This window comes from Pomacea canaliculata, linkage group LG7 (assembly GCF_003073045.1).
Source record: "Pomacea canaliculata isolate SZHN2017 linkage group LG7, ASM307304v1, whole genome shotgun sequence".
Lineage (NCBI taxonomy): Eukaryota > Metazoa > Mollusca > Gastropoda > Architaenioglossa > Ampullariidae > Pomacea > Pomacea canaliculata.
This window is the reverse complement of record NC_037596.1, coordinates 10,293,049-10,310,081: the sequence shown is the minus strand read 5'-3', so window position 1 is coordinate 10,310,081 and position 17,033 is coordinate 10,293,049. Positions and strand designations below refer to the sequence as shown.

Genomic DNA, 17,033 nt, shown 5'->3' with positions numbered 1-17,033 from the left:
TGTATAAACTATCTATCTATCTATTCCTCTTTGTGCATCAGGTTGCACATAAGGCCTCAACCAGAGTCCGCCACCGATGTCGATCGGCTGAAACACGCTTAGGTGACCCCATGTCCAGCCCTTTCTTTCATCTCCTTTCCACTGTTCTTCTCCAAGTTTCTTTGGCGCGCTCGTTTTCTTCGCCGTCTGGAGTCCATCGTAGGGCGACTCTGGAAAGGTCTGCTGTCTGCTGGCGGAGCACATGTCCAATCCATCGCCAACGCCATTCGTTGAACCTGCGTGGTGATGGACTCGGTTTCACTTCTTCGGTGGAGTTCTTCGTTGGTGATGGTGTTTGGCCCAAAAGATGTTAAGTATGCGCCTGAGGCATCTGTTTTGGAAGACGTCAAGCTTTTACTGATGGTTTTGGTCATCTTCCAAGATTCTGATCCGTAAAGGAGGGTGCTGATCACATTAGACTTGAAGATTCTCAGCTTGATCTTCTGGCTGATGTTTTTTGCCTTCCATGTGCTCCTGAGTGAGCAAAGGCCTGACTGGCTTTCGCCAGTCGGGCTCGAATCTCCACCTCCGCATCCCCAGTGTTTGACATTTTGGACCCAAGATAGGTGAAACTGTCAACTTCCTCAATCTCTTCTCCATTTAGTTTGATGCTGTCTTGGACTCTGGCGTTCACTCTCATACTGTTAGTCTTTTTTGTTGCTGACCTTCAAGCCAAGGTTTCCAGCTGTTTCTGAGAAGGCCTTTGTTTTTTCCTGCATGTCTTGGTGGCGGTGTGACAGCAGGGCAATGTCATCAGCAAAGTCCAAGTCTTCCAGTGCTGTTGTTGCTGTCATAGTCATGTCCATCTGAGCCCTCTCCTCTCGCTGTCGGTGAAGTCTTCATGATCCAGTCCATGGCAGGATGAAGAGAACGGCGACAGAATGCAGCCCTGCTTCACCCCGGTACTGACGTTGAAGGGGTCTGTGAGCTCCGTGTCACAGACAGCCTGGGATTTGAAATCGCTGTACAGCATTGCAATGACCTGAACAAGTTTTGCAGGGGACTCCGTAATGCCTCAGGATCTTCCATAAGGACTCGCGTGATGCTGTCAAAAGCCTTCTCCAGGTCGATGAAATTGATGTACAGCGGTGTGTTCCATTCGTTGCTCTGCTCCAGAATCTGTCGCAGAATGAAGATGTGTTCGGAGCAGGATCGCCCAGGGCGAAATCCTGCTTGCTGTGGTCGGAGTCTTTCTCAAGAGTTGCCGTCAGTCTTGACAAACAATCTTGCTGAAGACCTTGCTGGTGAGGGAAAGAAGTGTTATGCCCCTCCAATTATTGCAGTCTCCAAGATCTCCTTTCTTGGGTAACTTGAAGATGAGCCCTGTCTTCCAAGCAACAGGGAGCTGCCCTGATTCCCAAATTTGCCTGAAGATTTCAGTCAGCTTGGGAGCTGTCACATTCACGTCTGCTTTCAACATCTCTGCTGTTATTCCATCTGCCCCTGGTGCTTTGCCGCTCTTCATTGTCTTGACTGCTGCTGTCACTTCTTCCAGGCTTGGTGGGTCTGTGCAGATGTCAAGGTCTATAGCTGCTGGCTGGATGTCTGCAAGCTGAGGGGGATCTGGTCTGTTCAGAACCGACTCAAAATTTCCCTTCCAGCGCTGTAGTTTTCCTGCCTCTCCCTCGACGACATTACCGTTCACGTCTTTCACTGGCACATCACTGTTCTTAAACCCGTTGTTTAGCTGTTTGTTTATCTTGTACAGTGTCTTCAGGTCATTTTTACTTGCTGCATTTTCTTGCTTCATCTGCCAGTTTCTCTATGTGATATCTTTTGTCGGTTCTTGTCATCCTCTTTACCTCTTTGTTCAGTTTTGCATATCTTTGTCTGTGTTGTTCCTTCAGGCGTTCAGATCTGGTGCTGTTGATTCTTTGTTTGGCTGACTTTCTCTCTTCTATCTTCTTCCATGTCTCTTCTCTGATCCACTGTTCTTTCTTTTTCCGTTGGAAGCCCAGTATTTTCTCTCCTGATTCCTGTAAGACTCGATTGAAGTCGTCTAAGGTCATCTCTTGTTGGTCTCCTAGTGCCTGGAACCTGTTCTTTACTTCCATAGCAAAGGCCCTTCGGTGGCTGGATTTTTTAGTTTGCCGGAGTCCACTCTCCTGCTGACGTGCCTGTTTTCCTCGTGATCGACGCAGCTTCAGAGAAACTGTGGCTATCACAAGAGTGTGGTCACTGGCAATGTCTGCTCCTCTGTAGGCTCTAACATCTTGAAGTGAGCTCCTCCATTTTCGGTTGATGATGACATGGTCTATCTGGTTCTTTGTGATCCCATCTGGTGATGTCCATGTTGCCTTGTGGATGTCTTTGTGTGGGAAGAGTGTGCCTCCAATCAGTAGTTGTTTTCTTCACAAAAGTCTGCCAGTCTCTCTCCGTTGTCATTGATGCTTCCGATTCCATGTTTGCCCATGACATGCTCCCTGCAGGTGTTGTCACTTCCCACCTTGGCATTGAGATCGCCGATGATGAGCAACATGTCGAGGGCTGGAACGCTTTCTGAGGCTGCCTGGAGCTGATCGTAAAAAGCATCCTTGTCTTCTGCCTCAGAGTCATTTGTTGGTGCATAGCAGGCTAGCACTGTCAGCTTGGTGTACTTGGAATGGAATCTTGCTCTCAAAAGCCTGGTCCATAAGGCTTCCATTCCAGCAGTGCCTTTTCGTTTTCTTGTTGAGGGTAGAGCTACTCCTTCAGAGTGCTGAGCGTCTGATCTTCCTGAGAACAAGATGGTATGTCCTGACGCTAGTCTCCTCTTTCCCGTGCCAGTCCATCTGACCTCACTGACTCCCAGGATGTCCAAGTTGTAGTTGTCAAACTCCTTGACTAATTGGAGCATCCTGCCAGTCTGGTACAAGGTCTGGACGTTCCAGCACCCCACCCTCAACTTCTGCCTCGGCTTCAGTAAATCCGCTGTCGGGGCGCCAGCTCCCTTTCGGGTTTGGCTGTCGTCCGTCATTAGTCCAGTCTCCTGGTGTGCTTCATTACCTTCGCCATCTGTGACGAGTTCTCTGGTTTTAGTTTCTGTAACAGGATTTTTTTTACATGGTGGGGTTGTTAGCCCTACCACAACCTATTTTACCTCTAGGTGAGGTGTCCACCTTAGTCGCCTCTTACGACATGCCTGGCTGGATGGCAGGGACCCTATTCTTGCAATGCTTGCTAGGCAAGCATACCCCGGGGTCCCACAGGGGAAGTGTATAAACTCTAGTGTGTAAATATCGACGTGAGAAATGAAAATTGCATAACGTTTCGTGGATGAATGGGTGATAAGGGAGGGGAGATAATCATATTTAGAATATTCAAGTTATGGCCCGTAGGGACTTCTAACCTCAATCCAGTATGTTCTTTATTACACCAGCTGATGAAATATCTCACACTCTTCAAGCCGCCAAGGCTTCAGATCAACAACAACAACAATAATAATACAAAGAAAAAATTTCAGGTTGTTAGTTATTTAAGGCTCAGGTGTTTAACCACCAGTGTTGAAAACCTAAAACAGTATATAAAAATAGGAAACAATTTAATTTTTTTTATGTCTCTTTTAGACACTAAAGACGATGTATGATTAAAACAAAATAATCCTTGTCATGTTCATTTGAAAGTAAAAAGCCAGAATATTTACGAGTATCGGCGCCGACAATCTGATAACAACAATCCCGTCATTCGCTTTGCGTCGACTCCTCAGTAACCTTATCAGACGCAAACTGCCTAACACTTCAACTGTCTTCATATTTGATCAAGGGAATGCCACTGGTAAGTACCTTTGTAAAGTTTCTGTCTGGGTAAATGGTTAAACGGCAGTACGTTTTTACATCAACAGACGAATCTGTTTATTGAGGACAGAAGATGTTTTTTTCCCGTTTCTTTTCACTGTTAGTGTTGTTAGTAAGTACAAGTATTGTCACAGTTTCTAAAACATTGTAGAATAATCATAGAGGAAAATTTTTCATGCATGCAGTATAAATCAATATATAGTTTTCTTTATCGGTATTTATCTTATTTAAAATTGTTGCTGATAAAAGTAGACAGCCAAGAATAGTATTTTATGAAGTTAAAAACTGGTTGATCAACAAGAAAATGAAGTGTATTTTTAAACAGAGAGCTATGAAAAAAATTAATAATTTTGACACTCCGTTAAGATTATCTTTGTTAGTTAGTAGCTTAATAACTTCTTTTGTTCGAAAAGCAGGGTTAGTAATATCTCCTACCCCAAAAAAAAATTTCATTCAACACATGTTTAATAAATTTTCCATCAGGTTCAGGTACATTATTATCTTTAAATAATCGACTTCTTACATGGATAATTAGCTGTTCTAAAATTATCTCAGTTTACAGAATATTGAATCCGGTGACTATCTCGGGCTCAACAATCTCTATGTTTGACATTTAACAGAAATGTCTATCGACATAACGATGTTTGTAATTACCAGCCTTTTTCTGCTTGTAATCCTGAAGGACTGCTCAGGTAAGACTGGTGCTACCTACACTGAACAGATAGTAAGCATAACGGTAATAAATGCATATTATATAAGATGGAAGTCATAATAATAGGGATGATTATAATCCTGAGCATGTTGATGATATACATCTGTCTTTCTCTTAGAAAACAGTACAAATTAATTAGTGTAGAAATAATAACATAAGTGATCGTAAATACATTCTTGATTGTTAAAAAGAGGTTGGTAAAGGAGAAGAAAAAAATACTGAAGAGATAGTTTAAAGATTCAAGGGGAGGTGTTGAGGCGTTGGCTGACTCCAAAAAGCAGCCGAAAAAGGATTGAACGTTGGGAATTCAACAAATTATTTTAAATCGTTTATATAGTTGTAGTAGAAGACTTTTGTGTTTTAAAAAGAAAGCCTTTTTGTAAATAAAGTGTGACATTTACAGGCCATAAAATCGAAGGATGCAGTCCTCAATCGCCTATGGGAATGAATGCAACTACAAACACTTTTGAATGTGTAGACATTCCGCCTGGTCATCGTGTGTTATGGTATGTCAGAAAAAAGTATCCTAATGATGAACACATTGTAATAGTCGCCAAAGTTGCGGAGTGTACTATGGAACGTAAGGGCTGCAAGAAATACCTGAACAATGTCAAAGCTTTCAAAAAAACCGCGACTTCCAGCGTGGCGAAAATCTTCTCACAAGATATGTCTGCCTTCTTGAGCATCGGGTGTATGGTTTACACAGAGCGTTCACTGATGATGGACTACACCTGTGACTTAACATCAAGTGGTAAGTAAAGACGTTATTGCTCAATAAAAAATGTACGTTTTACAGACTGCAACTGATTTTTATTTTATTAATATCACCTATTTTTCCCTAGAAGAAGCAGGGTTTCTCCAGGATAGGTCATGCACTGACTACATTACCACCATCCGTATCATTGAACCGTCTTTTGAGTGACAGTTCTCCCTCTATATAACTTTTGTGGACTTAGAGAAGGCATTCGACAGTGTAGACATCTGGAGGTTGATGATCCACTATGGCATTCCACCTTGGCTCATAAACAATATTCAGCGGTTGAACGAAGACTCGTCCTGCCAAGTTATCAACAGCGCTAAACTCACTAAACCTTTTCTAATGAAGACCGGAGTAAGAATGGGTTGAAAACAATCTACCTGATGGTCATAGAATGGATTATGCGCAAGACAACCTACGATAACAACACCAGTATTCAGTAGACCTTCACCAAACAGCTAGAGGATCTGGACTCTGCAGATGACATTAGTATCCCATCTCATCGGCAACAACGTGCACAAACAAACTGAGTAAGCTGGCAAAAGAAACAGAGAAGACTGGCTTAAAGGTCAACAGAGAGAAGATCGAAGTGATTAGAATCAACAACAAGCATGAACTCACAATCCAGCTTCAAGGAGAGATCATCATGGAAACAGTATCTGGGAAGTATTGTAAACACGGATGGTGGAGCGGACGATGGCATCAAAAGCCACAACAACAAGGCCATCCATGCTTTCAACAGCCTACGCCCCATCTGGAACTCTCGAGCATTATCCTTCGCAGTAGGACTCGCATCTACAACACCAATGCGAAGGTAGTCCTACTTTATGGTTGTGAAACCTGGAGAGTGACAAACATAATTAAAAGCAAGCTCCAGACTTTTGCCAACCGATGGCTACACCATATTCTGGGAATAAGAAGGCCCGAAAAGCTCTCCAACAGCAGCCTGTGGAAAAGAACCAACCAGAATGCCACTAGCCAAGGCATTAAAACTCGGAAATGGGGGTGGATAGGACACACCCTGCGTAAACCAGCTGACACCATTGCCAGGCAGGCACTTGACTGGAACCCTCAGGGAAGAGGAGAGTTGGGAAACTGAAGTGGACTTGTAAAATAACAGTAGAGAGCGAGGCAAAGACATCGGGACCACATGGGCCCAACTGAGTGTGGTTGCCTTATATCGGGTCCACTGGTGAGGTGTTGTTGCGGCCGTATGCTCCTTGAGGAGTAACAAGGACTAAACTAAACTATTTTGCTCTTGAATGATAGTTCAAAAACGTTTTACTGCACTTTTCACACTATCGGTTGCCATGGAAGCGATCCAAAGTGGCACCAAAAGAAACATTTTAAACAGTTTATAACTTCGTCAATTTTGTAAGTCAACTTTTTTTGAAAATTGTTACCTAAAAGAAAGATCTACAATCTTTTGAGGGGGAAATTTGTGAAATCCAATTAATTATATTGAATGATATTTTTTGTGGTAAAACTGCTTGCTAAAATTTAAGAAATTTTGATTTAAAACAGTGTAACTACTAAACTACTAAATATGTCTTAAAAAGACTTTATGAAAATGTTTACAGTTGTATTAAAAAAATCTCAACCAAATTTCAGGTCTGTATCTCATGTCAATATAAAGTTATCAGGTTTCCAAGTAAACAAGCTAACAAAAACAAGAAACTAAGAGAGCGATAACAGAAAAGGTGAAAGCCCGGTAACTCTGTTTTATCTAACCTTTTATGTAATGCATGTGTTTGTTGAAAAATATAAACACCTTTTAAAGAATCAGCAGAAGGGACAGTCAGTCAAAAAGAACTAGCTTTTCTACCTTGCCATTTTTTCGACATTTCCCAGGACCTATATTTTTCACGCTTTGATTTCTAATAAAGAAGAAGTGATTCTAATTCAATTGATTTCCAGATGTTCCATCCTTCACCTGCAGTTTAACTCAACAAACAGACCATTCCATGTCAGCAGTCTGCACTATTTTTAAGATTTACATACTAAGCCGAGACTACAAATGCAACTTTATTCTGACATTGCAGGTATGGTGCTTTAATTTTTTTAAGGTAATGAAAGTTTGTTTCATGTAATCAATGAAAAGATAGTATAACAGAATATATATTGGTTTTAGAAGTTTTTGCATGCACTATTTTGCCATTCTCAAATGCTGGATTTTTCTTGTGGAACAACAAAAAATGTTACATAAATAATTTAATATTATTTTAATATTTTTTTAATTATATTTACCGTTGTTACATTCAAGTAATATGCACTTTTCATATTGTTACCTTACAGCATATGTGCAAAATATTTTTTTCTAGGATGGGACAGTACAGACGATCACGGGCACGTTTCTCATGACGACGGAACAGACGGAGGGGCCCGCCACGGGCACGTGCTCTGGCCATAACTTGCCTCGTAAAGAGCACATTAAACAAGTGGAAGGAATTTTTCTCCCTGACGACCTACACGCCATTGCTAATTTCCAAGACTAATGATCAACAAACCTTTCAAATACCATTGTAAAAAAGTCAAACTGGTTTAAGTAGTAGTATACTGTAATGCACAAGAAAAATGTAACAACATTGACAGTTTCAGAAGTGTAGGTAGTCTAAGAAACGAGTCTTCTTATAGATGTAGAAAATACTGGTCAGAACTTCTTAAAATATAGTCACTAACAAAACCGATTAAAATCACTCGCCAGTATATATATATATTTGTATATAAAATAAAGTCGTACACACACCACCATTCCACACTGAGTGATACACTGTTTACACTTACAGGACACAACTAAGAACATACATTAAAACATATAGGATAAAAATGAACAAGAATATGAGACGATGTTATTGTGTATCGATACTGAATGTTTTGTTATTGCTTTTCTGACTTAAGTAGTGTGTATCTCTAAAATATTTATTATTTCGTATTATCTGTTTCACACCATTGATTTTATTCTTTTATTGTTTATATTTAATGTGAGAAGCTTTTTCAGCTCGGTGCACTTACTCTTGTGTTTATGTATCTATAAAAATATTTTAAAAATTTTAATATTCAACAGTATGAAACGTTTGCTCTTAAGTAAATTAAGAAAATAAAGTGGCATTACTTTTTTATTTCACTTTTATAGACAATTTTAAAACGTCTTATATTTTGACAGTTTTATTGTTTTAAACCTTTATAAAGTGATCCTTCGTTTTGGTAATAAACTTTGCATCTAAATGTTTGTAGTTGGTGTTCTACCCTGGTTGTGAGGCTGTTCACTCTGTAGTATTTTACCATTATAAAGCTAAGAAAAATCTCATTCATCATCATCATCATCATTATAACAACAACAACAACAACAACAACAACAACAACACAGAATCAATCTTATCTTGTTTACTGATACTACTAATTGTTTTAATACATTTCAAAAGTTATTAAAGATGTTATAGCAGTGTACACAAGTTGAACAGAAAAAAAATAGATGTGACAGACCAAGGGAGACAATCCTATGAATAACTGCCGTAGAATGTAATCATTACAGAAAGCAGTGTGTAGTCAAACTCTCAGAGTTAAAAGAGGTAAAAATTAAAAGACATACAGGTAAACTTCGATGAAAGTGACTTATTTTTTTTATATGAAATCTGTCTTATTTAGAATTATGATTGGACAGCTTGCTCTAATTATATTCAATGATAAATTAATCAGGAAGAGAACATTCATTTTTACAACATATGTTTGTTTTAAATAGAGTTTAACACACAATACACCCTGGGCTCTTTGATGGACTGTAATCCTGTGTTGAAATGTTTGTGCCTATGTATAAACGTTGATACATCTACTGTCAAATTTAGTAACAATGTATAAGTGGGTCTTCATGCTAGGCTAACGGTGAAGACAGAGACAAGGAGACAGAGAGAGATGTTGAGGTGTAAAAGGAAACCAAAAAATCAGCTGACTTATATAAAGTTGTCTTTTAAAAGATTTGTGATATTGTAATCATAAACTTTCATTTAAAAAAATGGCGGACCAGTAGACCCAGGTATACAGATATTCTGATGTCTCTGTGTCGTCTGTGTTCTACATGTCCAGTACACGACACCCAGAAAAGCACAAAATCTCTCGTTTACTGACATCTTCACAAAAGCATCAAATAATAGGTCTCCTATTCATCTTCAAATCGCGTGAAATCTCTTATGCCATCTGAGATCTCTCGCGTTGGCATCTGCTGACGTATTTAGCGATAACATTTTATCATCGCTTAACTTCTATTTTGTCGACAACATCAATGACAGGCAGCAACAGCGAGTTACAGACCGGCACTGGCAAACACACTGACAGTACGAGGGCGGATGAGATAGAGAGAAGCACCCATAAACACATATGACCAAACAGTAAACACATTCCGGTCAATGTCACTGTTTATCCTCTTGTAAGATGTTTGTGAGCTTCATTGGTCTCTAAATATTCTTGTCTTCAGAAACTCAATTATTTCTCCTGCAATAAATGTCACAACATATTGTTTCATTTTTGTTCATAAATTCTTTTACGTTTCGACAGACTGAAAGGCTTAATTTACTCCACTAAAACTATTTTACTTTATGAAGCAAGCACAGTAAGATTTAAAAAAAACTGGTACTGGTGCATAGACTAAAATATTTAGGTAAGCTTGGGCATTAGGGTGACATTATACAGTCCTTCCTCTTTTCTCATCCAGAATGTTTTTCGTAAGAGAGACAAAAAAGAACACACATATACAGAAATCAAAACATCGCACTAGTAAGCAGATTGAATAGATGATATCTACCAGGACAAAAGGACTAGAACACACAGTCTATCCTCCTCCCTCAACAAACACACAAACACTCACAAACCCCTATGTGTTCTTTCTAATAAGTCGATATTCCCTGCAGCAGATATTTTCTAAGCAATCTTACAATAATATTGGACAGCTTCTTTCAATTGAATCATTGTATTTATCACTGTTAAAAGCGTTAAATAAAAATGAACGCGTTAAAATAAAATACTTTTGCAGGATAATGTATGTCGCATGTACAAAAACAGATTTTGTTTTCCGTCTTTTTGGCTAATTTGGCCGCTACATTAAAAGTAGTAACTAAAGCACAATCCTTTCCTAAACTTCTATTGACTTTTCCCTAAACGCTGACTATATCCTTTTGACATGATGACTTCGTCTTCTGACGTCACCCAGCCAGTTGAACAGTAAAACTCAAATGAAGGGAGGCAGTCGCGGACGTGTCGATCACCGCTGTAAACCAACGAATCAAGTTGAAGCAGCACATTTTACTGCCTTTTACTCTTAAGAGCAACATCTGCACGTCCTCTTGTTGGACAGACTTGTTACCTCCCCTTCTTCCCCTGTAAACACAGCCGCCGACCATTGCTGGTTACCTGCACCTGCAAACTGCTTCTGCATCGCAGTCTCCTTCACGACTACACAACGCTGGTAAGATGTCAAGCTCAGTCTCATATATTTTACAAAATATTGTACAACCTACTTAGAACAACAATTATGTAAGAACGTCTACGATGACAAAATATCAACAAGGAAACGAAAAAAACAATATAGACGATGTTATTGCGTATAAATATTAATGTTTTCAATGATTTGTCTAGATGGCTTGATTTATAATGTTACGATTTTCAGTATAGAATTCTTGATGAAACGCATTCATTGGGTTTTCAGGAAAAGTATAGTAGTAGATGAATAACATTAAAAAGTGAAATATTGTTTGGGAAAATATTTTAGGAATAATCTTTGACCGTTATTATCAATCTTTAAAATTAAAAACACTTTGATCGACTTGCAAGCCCAAAGAAAAATATTTCAAAAAGTCTTTGTCTCTCCCTTGCAATACTATAATGTCTTTATTCAAATATCAGTATTGTTTAAGTAAGTTTACTGTGAACGTTTTACTAACTGAAGTTATTCCACAATTATAGGTTTTCAGAATATTGTGTTTATCGGCTGGGTACAGGATCTCGGAGTAAACAACCTCCCACGGATACTTATGAACATGATGTTTGTAATTTCCAGCCTCATTTTGCTTGTATTACTGAAAGACTGCTCAGGTAAGGTTAAGGCTAAACACACTAAAAAGAATTACGCATAAAAGTAAAAACAAATGAAAATAGATGATAATGATGAAAAAGTGATGATAATAATTGTAAATTTGGGGATTATATATATATATATATTTAATAATACAAATATCATAATAATGATATAATAAATATATAGAATACAAAACTTAACAAGAGTTTATCACATTAAATCAATATTGAGAGTGATCATAAAGGTAGTTTGTGGTCATTATAATTATGACAAAAAAGAAGACATTAGTACAGAAGGGAACAGAAGAAATAGAGGACTAAAAAAAAAGTTTAATATATTCTAAAGAGGTGCAGGGTGATCGATTCGAAGAAGCAGCCTAAAACGGATAAAATCATGTGAATCCGGCAAATGAATTTAAATAGTTGTGCACACTATCTAATCATTAACAAATATTTTAATGAAGCAACATATTCACAGGTCAGGTAATCGAAGGATGCGGGCTAGACAGTCCTATGGATGTGGATATAAGCAGAAATATTTTCAAATGCCATCTCCAGATGCCAAACCAATGTGTGTCCTGGCACTTTCAGAAAGCAGCGAGCAGACAGTTGATTTCTGTGTCTTGTTTTCCAAGCATCAACCAGTTCACCACATACCTAGATAATGCCGAAGCACGCCGATACAACGACACTTCCAGCGTGCTTGAAGTCTTCTCAACAGATATGTCTGACTTTCTGAGCATTACTTGTAGAGTATTCGACAATATAGATACCTACCGGTCCATGTACATGAACGAGTACACTTGCAGCTTAACCAAGAGAGGTAAGTAGAAACAGTATCGCTCCTTATTTTTTTCATCGAGACTTTTGATTTCTTGTGATGGAAGCCCCATGGCTTGGTGTGTAGTGAACATGAGCTTAGACGTATAGGTCAGACACATAGTCATACAGATGTGCCGATCTATCTATTTGTTTGTGTGTGTGTGCGCGCGTGCTCATCTCTACATACGCATCTTTTTTTCTATATTCGTCATATTTTGTATTTGCACGTCGATTTTGAAAGTAAAGATGTGATCCCCATTCCATTAATTTTCAGATTCGCCAACCTTCTCGTGCAGTTTGCAAAGACAAGCGGACAATTCCTTGTCAGTAGTTTGTTCCATTCTAAACATTTACATACGAAGCCGAGACTACAGTTGCGAATTGACTGCGAGGTTTCAAGTGCGTGGCTTTCAAATTTAACATGATAACAAGCTTGTTTTATGTGATCAGTCAATATACAATACAACCTGAAAACTGTTAAGCAGCACACAGCTTCGAAGAACATGTAAAATCAATCCTGTGTTAATAGACTTTTTTGACTTACATTGTATCTACTGAGCTGCCATTGTAATATATTGGATTTCTCTATTTTTTAAACAAATACAAAATGATCAATCATTTTTTTGAAAAAAAATTATTAAGTTATTGTAAAGTTGTTATAATAATATTTGTTAATGATATATTCAATTAATGTTAGTATGTAAAATAAAACGATAAGTCGGAATGTCGTCCTGTTCTAGGATGATACAACCGAGGTTTTGAGCAACCCTACCTTCATAAGAACGGAACCAGGAGGAGCCACCGACGGGGGTAGTTGTATGGCCCATAATTTACCGAATCCAGACAACATACGAAATGTGGAAGCTACTCTTCTTCCTGATAACATAAAAGCCATCGCCATTCTCGAGTAAAGTTGTTGTACAAACCTTTACTGACACCTTCCCTAGTCAGCAATCTGTTGTTACTGGAGATGTAATATTAAACAGATTCAATAAACTAAAAAAAACTTTACGATGATGGTTTGTCAATGTCTAAAGCATGGATGTTTTCATGAAGCTAAAGAAGACAGGTCAGAAATGCTTAAAATTACAGTTTATGGTATATTAAATGTTTATTTTCACACACACACACACACAACAAGGCAGACTAACGGCGCTTTACAATAATAATTTAACTTGCAGTGCACGAAGCTTATACAAGTAAAAGATCAAAATTAATGATCAAGTTTGATAAATGATTGATAGTGCAGTGAATTATATATAAGTAGTAACTTGATAGACTATGTCACACCATTCTAAGAGAATGTGTCGTTCGTGTGTTTTTATAATAATTCTTAAAATATTTATCTACTTATCGTTCTCCTGGTGGAAGTGTTCAAGTTACATAACAAATAAACCGTCTTTTCCTATCTGGATGCCCACTTAAACTGTGCGACTTGAATAAAGAATTATTAAGCAACGTTCTGAAAAGATAAAATAACTGCTAGTGAAACATCTCTGAAGAACAAAGAGAAGCAAAAAACAAAAAACAAAAACAAAAAAAAAAAACAAAACCCAAAAAAAAACAGCAAAGAGGAAGATAGAAAGACTGGTGAATACTACATGAACCATGACGAACACAAGGACACATCGACAGGACCGACACCATGAAAAAGGAACACCTCAAATAACGAATGTCTGACTTGGCTGCACAGTTTGACAATAACAATAACAATAACAATAGCAATCACAATCACAATCACAATCACAATAGCAACAACTACAATCCTCTGCGTCGTCACAGCGACTTGTACCAGGACTTCTAAGTGTTGAGGCGTGTGGCAACTTCTTCATTGAGTCAAAGATAAAATGATACATTAAGGCAAAGCCGCATTTACCGATGCCCATCCGGATTTCAAAAATGGAAGAAAATACAAAAAACAATATGATTACAATTACAATAATTATGGTAATGAGTGTAGGAAACTATATACAAAAATTATATGACCATAAGAAGCACTACAGGTTCGTTGCATATAGTAGTAATGGTGCTACACAAAATTTTCAAATGTACAGACAATAAATATGGGAAATATCAACCTAACCATCTTATATCCCTGAAAGAATACAGATAAACACAAATGTATAAAGTATAATAAGCACAGCAAGGTATTTTTTTTAATCTCCCAGAAAAAGCTCACAATCAAACATCAGTTATTCATTTATCTACAATGTATGAATGAGGATATTTTCACATCAATGATGCAGTCGACTAGTTGGTTCACTAGGCTTTGAACATTGTGTTCGCTTTTTAAAATCTACTTTTAGAATATAATTTTTTTAAATTTAGTTTTAGAATGTACCTATTCTTATCTTGTGTTAATTAATGTGCAGCAACCTCGTCATTCTTTACGAAGTTCTGTGGCTCTAGTATATAAATATAGATATATCTATAAAACCATAAGCCAGTGATGCCCAACCTTTTTCGGCCTGCGGACCATATCCATTTCGGACAGCCGTGTCGCGGGCCACTTAACCGCAAAAATACAAAAAGACAAAAAAAATAGAGCAGATACCATCTTTTATTAGAAATAAGTTGTACTTACCATTAATTATGTAGTAATTAGTGGGATATTTGAAGTTGTTTTTCCGAAACCAACTTCTGAATGTCCGGCCTCATCATAGAGACACCAAGTCGGAGCACTGAATCGAAATGTTCGATTGAGAAACGCCCCTACGTGGGGATAAATACTTCTTCTTCCCTTTCTTCGTTTGTTTTCGGTTTATTATTATTATTACTAACATGCCGATTTCCTGCACTGTGGGTAGAAGTTTCGCGGCCGGATGGCGCCGCGTCGCGGGCCGGATATGGCCCGCGGCCGTAGGTTGGGTCTCTGCATAAGCCATCTCATTTTGTTGTTATTTAATTTGAAGTACAGTTTTTTTTTTCTTCATTTGATCCATGCTTTGGTTTTCGATGGTTTTTCCCGTTAAATCTAAAAGTTATTAAAATTTATCACAGAATGCTGCTGTTTAATGTTCGAACATTATCTTTCGTTCGTTCTGATAGAAACCACACACGGTGACCACCATTTGACCCCTGCAGTAATTTTCTAACTCTAGCGGTATATATCATTGATGAACAAATGATATGACAAAAGACAAATTCATCGACTCACTGATTTCAAGACACGCACAGTCACACTGCATCTGATGCTGTTGAACAGGGCCATGAAGGGATTGAAATCATGCACACAAAAGACAGCGTTCAAACTATGAAAATTCTATTAAAGGAAAGTAAAGATGATGCAATGACACAAAATAAACGACAGCTGCCTGCTATTAAAATTCCCACGTCCGAATATGAAGTCAGTATAGTCAGATGATGAAACGAAAATAAATACCAGTGCATTTACTAAAACATATGTTGAAGGTAAAGTGACTTGTAAAGCCAGCCTCCTGTTCCACTCGCTTTCTCGTTTCCAGAATGATTTTTACACACACAGAGAAAATTACGAGTATGCAATCACACAAACGCATACACCATGGCACAGACACATAACAATACAGCTAGAACATGTACGCATGTAAGTAAGGAGAAGAATGCCAGCTGTCTCCGCCTCTCTGTGGACTGATCTCCACGTCTGTCTCCTCCATCCAGGCTCCAATTGTACAGTTAGTATGTTTGCAGTTTCTGTAGCATGTTATTTTTTTTACAGGGTGTGGTCGTAGTAAGCCCCACGCCCAACCCTCCTCCTTCATCTGGGCTTGGGACCGGCAGGTGACACGAGTGGTTTCCAGGCGGAGTTTTGATATGTACATGTTTTTGTTTCATTTGATTCATGCTTTGGATTTCCAAGTGACTAAGGTTCCACGTTTAATCTAAAAGTTAATAAAATTTATCACAGACTGCGGCTGTTTGTCGTTCAAGCATAATCTTTCTCTCGTCATGATGGAAACCACACACGATGATTCCCACTTAACCCCTGCACTTTTTTTTTTAGATAACTGGACACCATAGACTGAGTGTTCGAGTCTAGAAATATCTACGACTGTGGAGCAGACTATATGACAAAAGACAGCGCTCATGCTATGAAATTGATATGAAATCGAAGTAAAGAAAATGCAAAGAAGCACAAATAATAAAAGCGTTGTCATTCGTTCGTCTTGATGGAAACCACATATGGTGACCGCCATTTAACCCTAGTATCCTGCCATAAGATTTAATACTCTTCGGGTTTTTTTTTTCAACAAGACAATATCAACCACAGAAAATTGAAAACAATAAAAATAAAGAAGGCTAGAAACCATCCATGCTTTACATTTTTGCAGTAGGTTTAGTAATAATATTTTTTTAATTTTTTGATTCATTTAACATTTTGACTTATCTTTCGCCACCGCCCAGTCATTTTAAATTTAAAAACCAGAATTCAAGGAGTCAATCGTGAAAGGTCCCAAAGCAAATCTTGATAAAAGATGAATTTTTTAACTGCTGTCATTCACGATTGACATTTGCATATTGTCTTCTTGGACACCTATGTGGGCGTCCACATCAAAACAGCCACCAATCAGTGAGTCACCTGTCGCTATAAATAAGGTGTGATGTAATATCACAATCACCCTGGTGACTACACTGAGGTGGTAAGTGTGGAGGTAACGTGTGTCTGAGTGTTCCTTTGGTATGGTCATGTGACATGCTACACAATTTTATGATGTTTGTCTTAGTCGTTGTTCTAGCGAAGGAACAGTGTATTTTCAAGAATGATGATCTTTTTAAGTGTATTAGAAGCAAATGTAATGAAAGTAACATTAATTAAACGTTTGAACAGAACGGTATAAATAGACAATAATTGATTTTAAAGAAAAAGAAAAAAAGAAAAGTTGTAAAT

The 17,033-nt window shown here is 38.1% G+C and overlaps 2 protein-coding genes across 3 annotated transcripts; both read left to right on the top strand.

Moving 5' to 3' along the window:
* The first annotated feature begins 3,593 nt into the window (after positions 1 to 3,593).
* Positions 3,594 to 8,506, top strand: LOC112568221. Of its 2 annotated transcripts, none has more exons than XM_025245412.1 (5): positions 3,594 to 3,792; positions 4,375 to 4,504; positions 4,928 to 5,275; positions 7,199 to 7,323; positions 7,603 to 8,506. In XM_025245412.1, exons 2-5 carry the CDS (start codon positions 4,435 to 4,437, stop codon positions 7,774 to 7,776), a joined length of 717 nt encoding a protein of 238 aa, XP_025101197.1. In that variant the 5' UTR covers positions 3,594 to 3,792; positions 4,375 to 4,434; the 3' UTR covers positions 7,777 to 8,506. The 2 variants fall into 2 exon arrangements, with proteins under 2 accessions (XP_025101197.1, XP_025101196.1); XM_025245411.1 differs by having other exon boundaries at positions 4,368 to 4,504.
* A 2,740-nt stretch (positions 8,507 to 11,246) lies between these two features.
* LOC112568741 lies at positions 11,247 to 13,281 on the top strand. Its single transcript, XM_025246206.1, has 4 exons — positions 11,247 to 11,362; positions 11,823 to 12,167; positions 12,441 to 12,565; positions 12,907 to 13,281. The coding sequence occupies exons 1-4, from the start codon at positions 11,302 to 11,304 to the stop codon at positions 13,075 to 13,077; spliced, it is 702 nt and encodes a 233-aa protein (XP_025101991.1). The 5' UTR covers positions 11,247 to 11,301; the 3' UTR covers positions 13,078 to 13,281.
* The last annotated feature ends 3,752 nt before the right edge of the window (positions 13,282 to 17,033 follow it).

Coding starts and splice junctions, on each gene's coding strand:
- LOC112568221 (XM_025245412.1), top strand. CDS start 4,435: ATGTCTATCGACATAACGATGTTTGTAATTACCAGCCTTTTTCTGCTT. Junction 4,505..4,927: donor AATCCTGAAGGACTGCTCAG/GTAAGACTGGTG, acceptor TGACATTTACAG/GCCATAAAATCGAAGGATGC. Junction 7,324..7,602: donor ACTTTATTCTGACATTGCAG/GTATGGTGCTTT, acceptor ATTTTTTTCTAG/GATGGGACAGTACAGACGAT.
- LOC112568741 (XM_025246206.1), top strand. CDS start 11,302: ATGAACATGATGTTTGTAATTTCCAGCCTCATTTTGCTTGTATTACTG. Junction 11,363..11,822: donor ATTACTGAAAGACTGCTCAG/GTAAGGTTAAGG, acceptor ACATATTCACAG/GTCAGGTAATCGAAGGATGC. Junction 12,168..12,440: donor TTGCAGCTTAACCAAGAGAG/GTAAGTAGAAAC, acceptor ATTAATTTTCAG/ATTCGCCAACCTTCTCGTGC.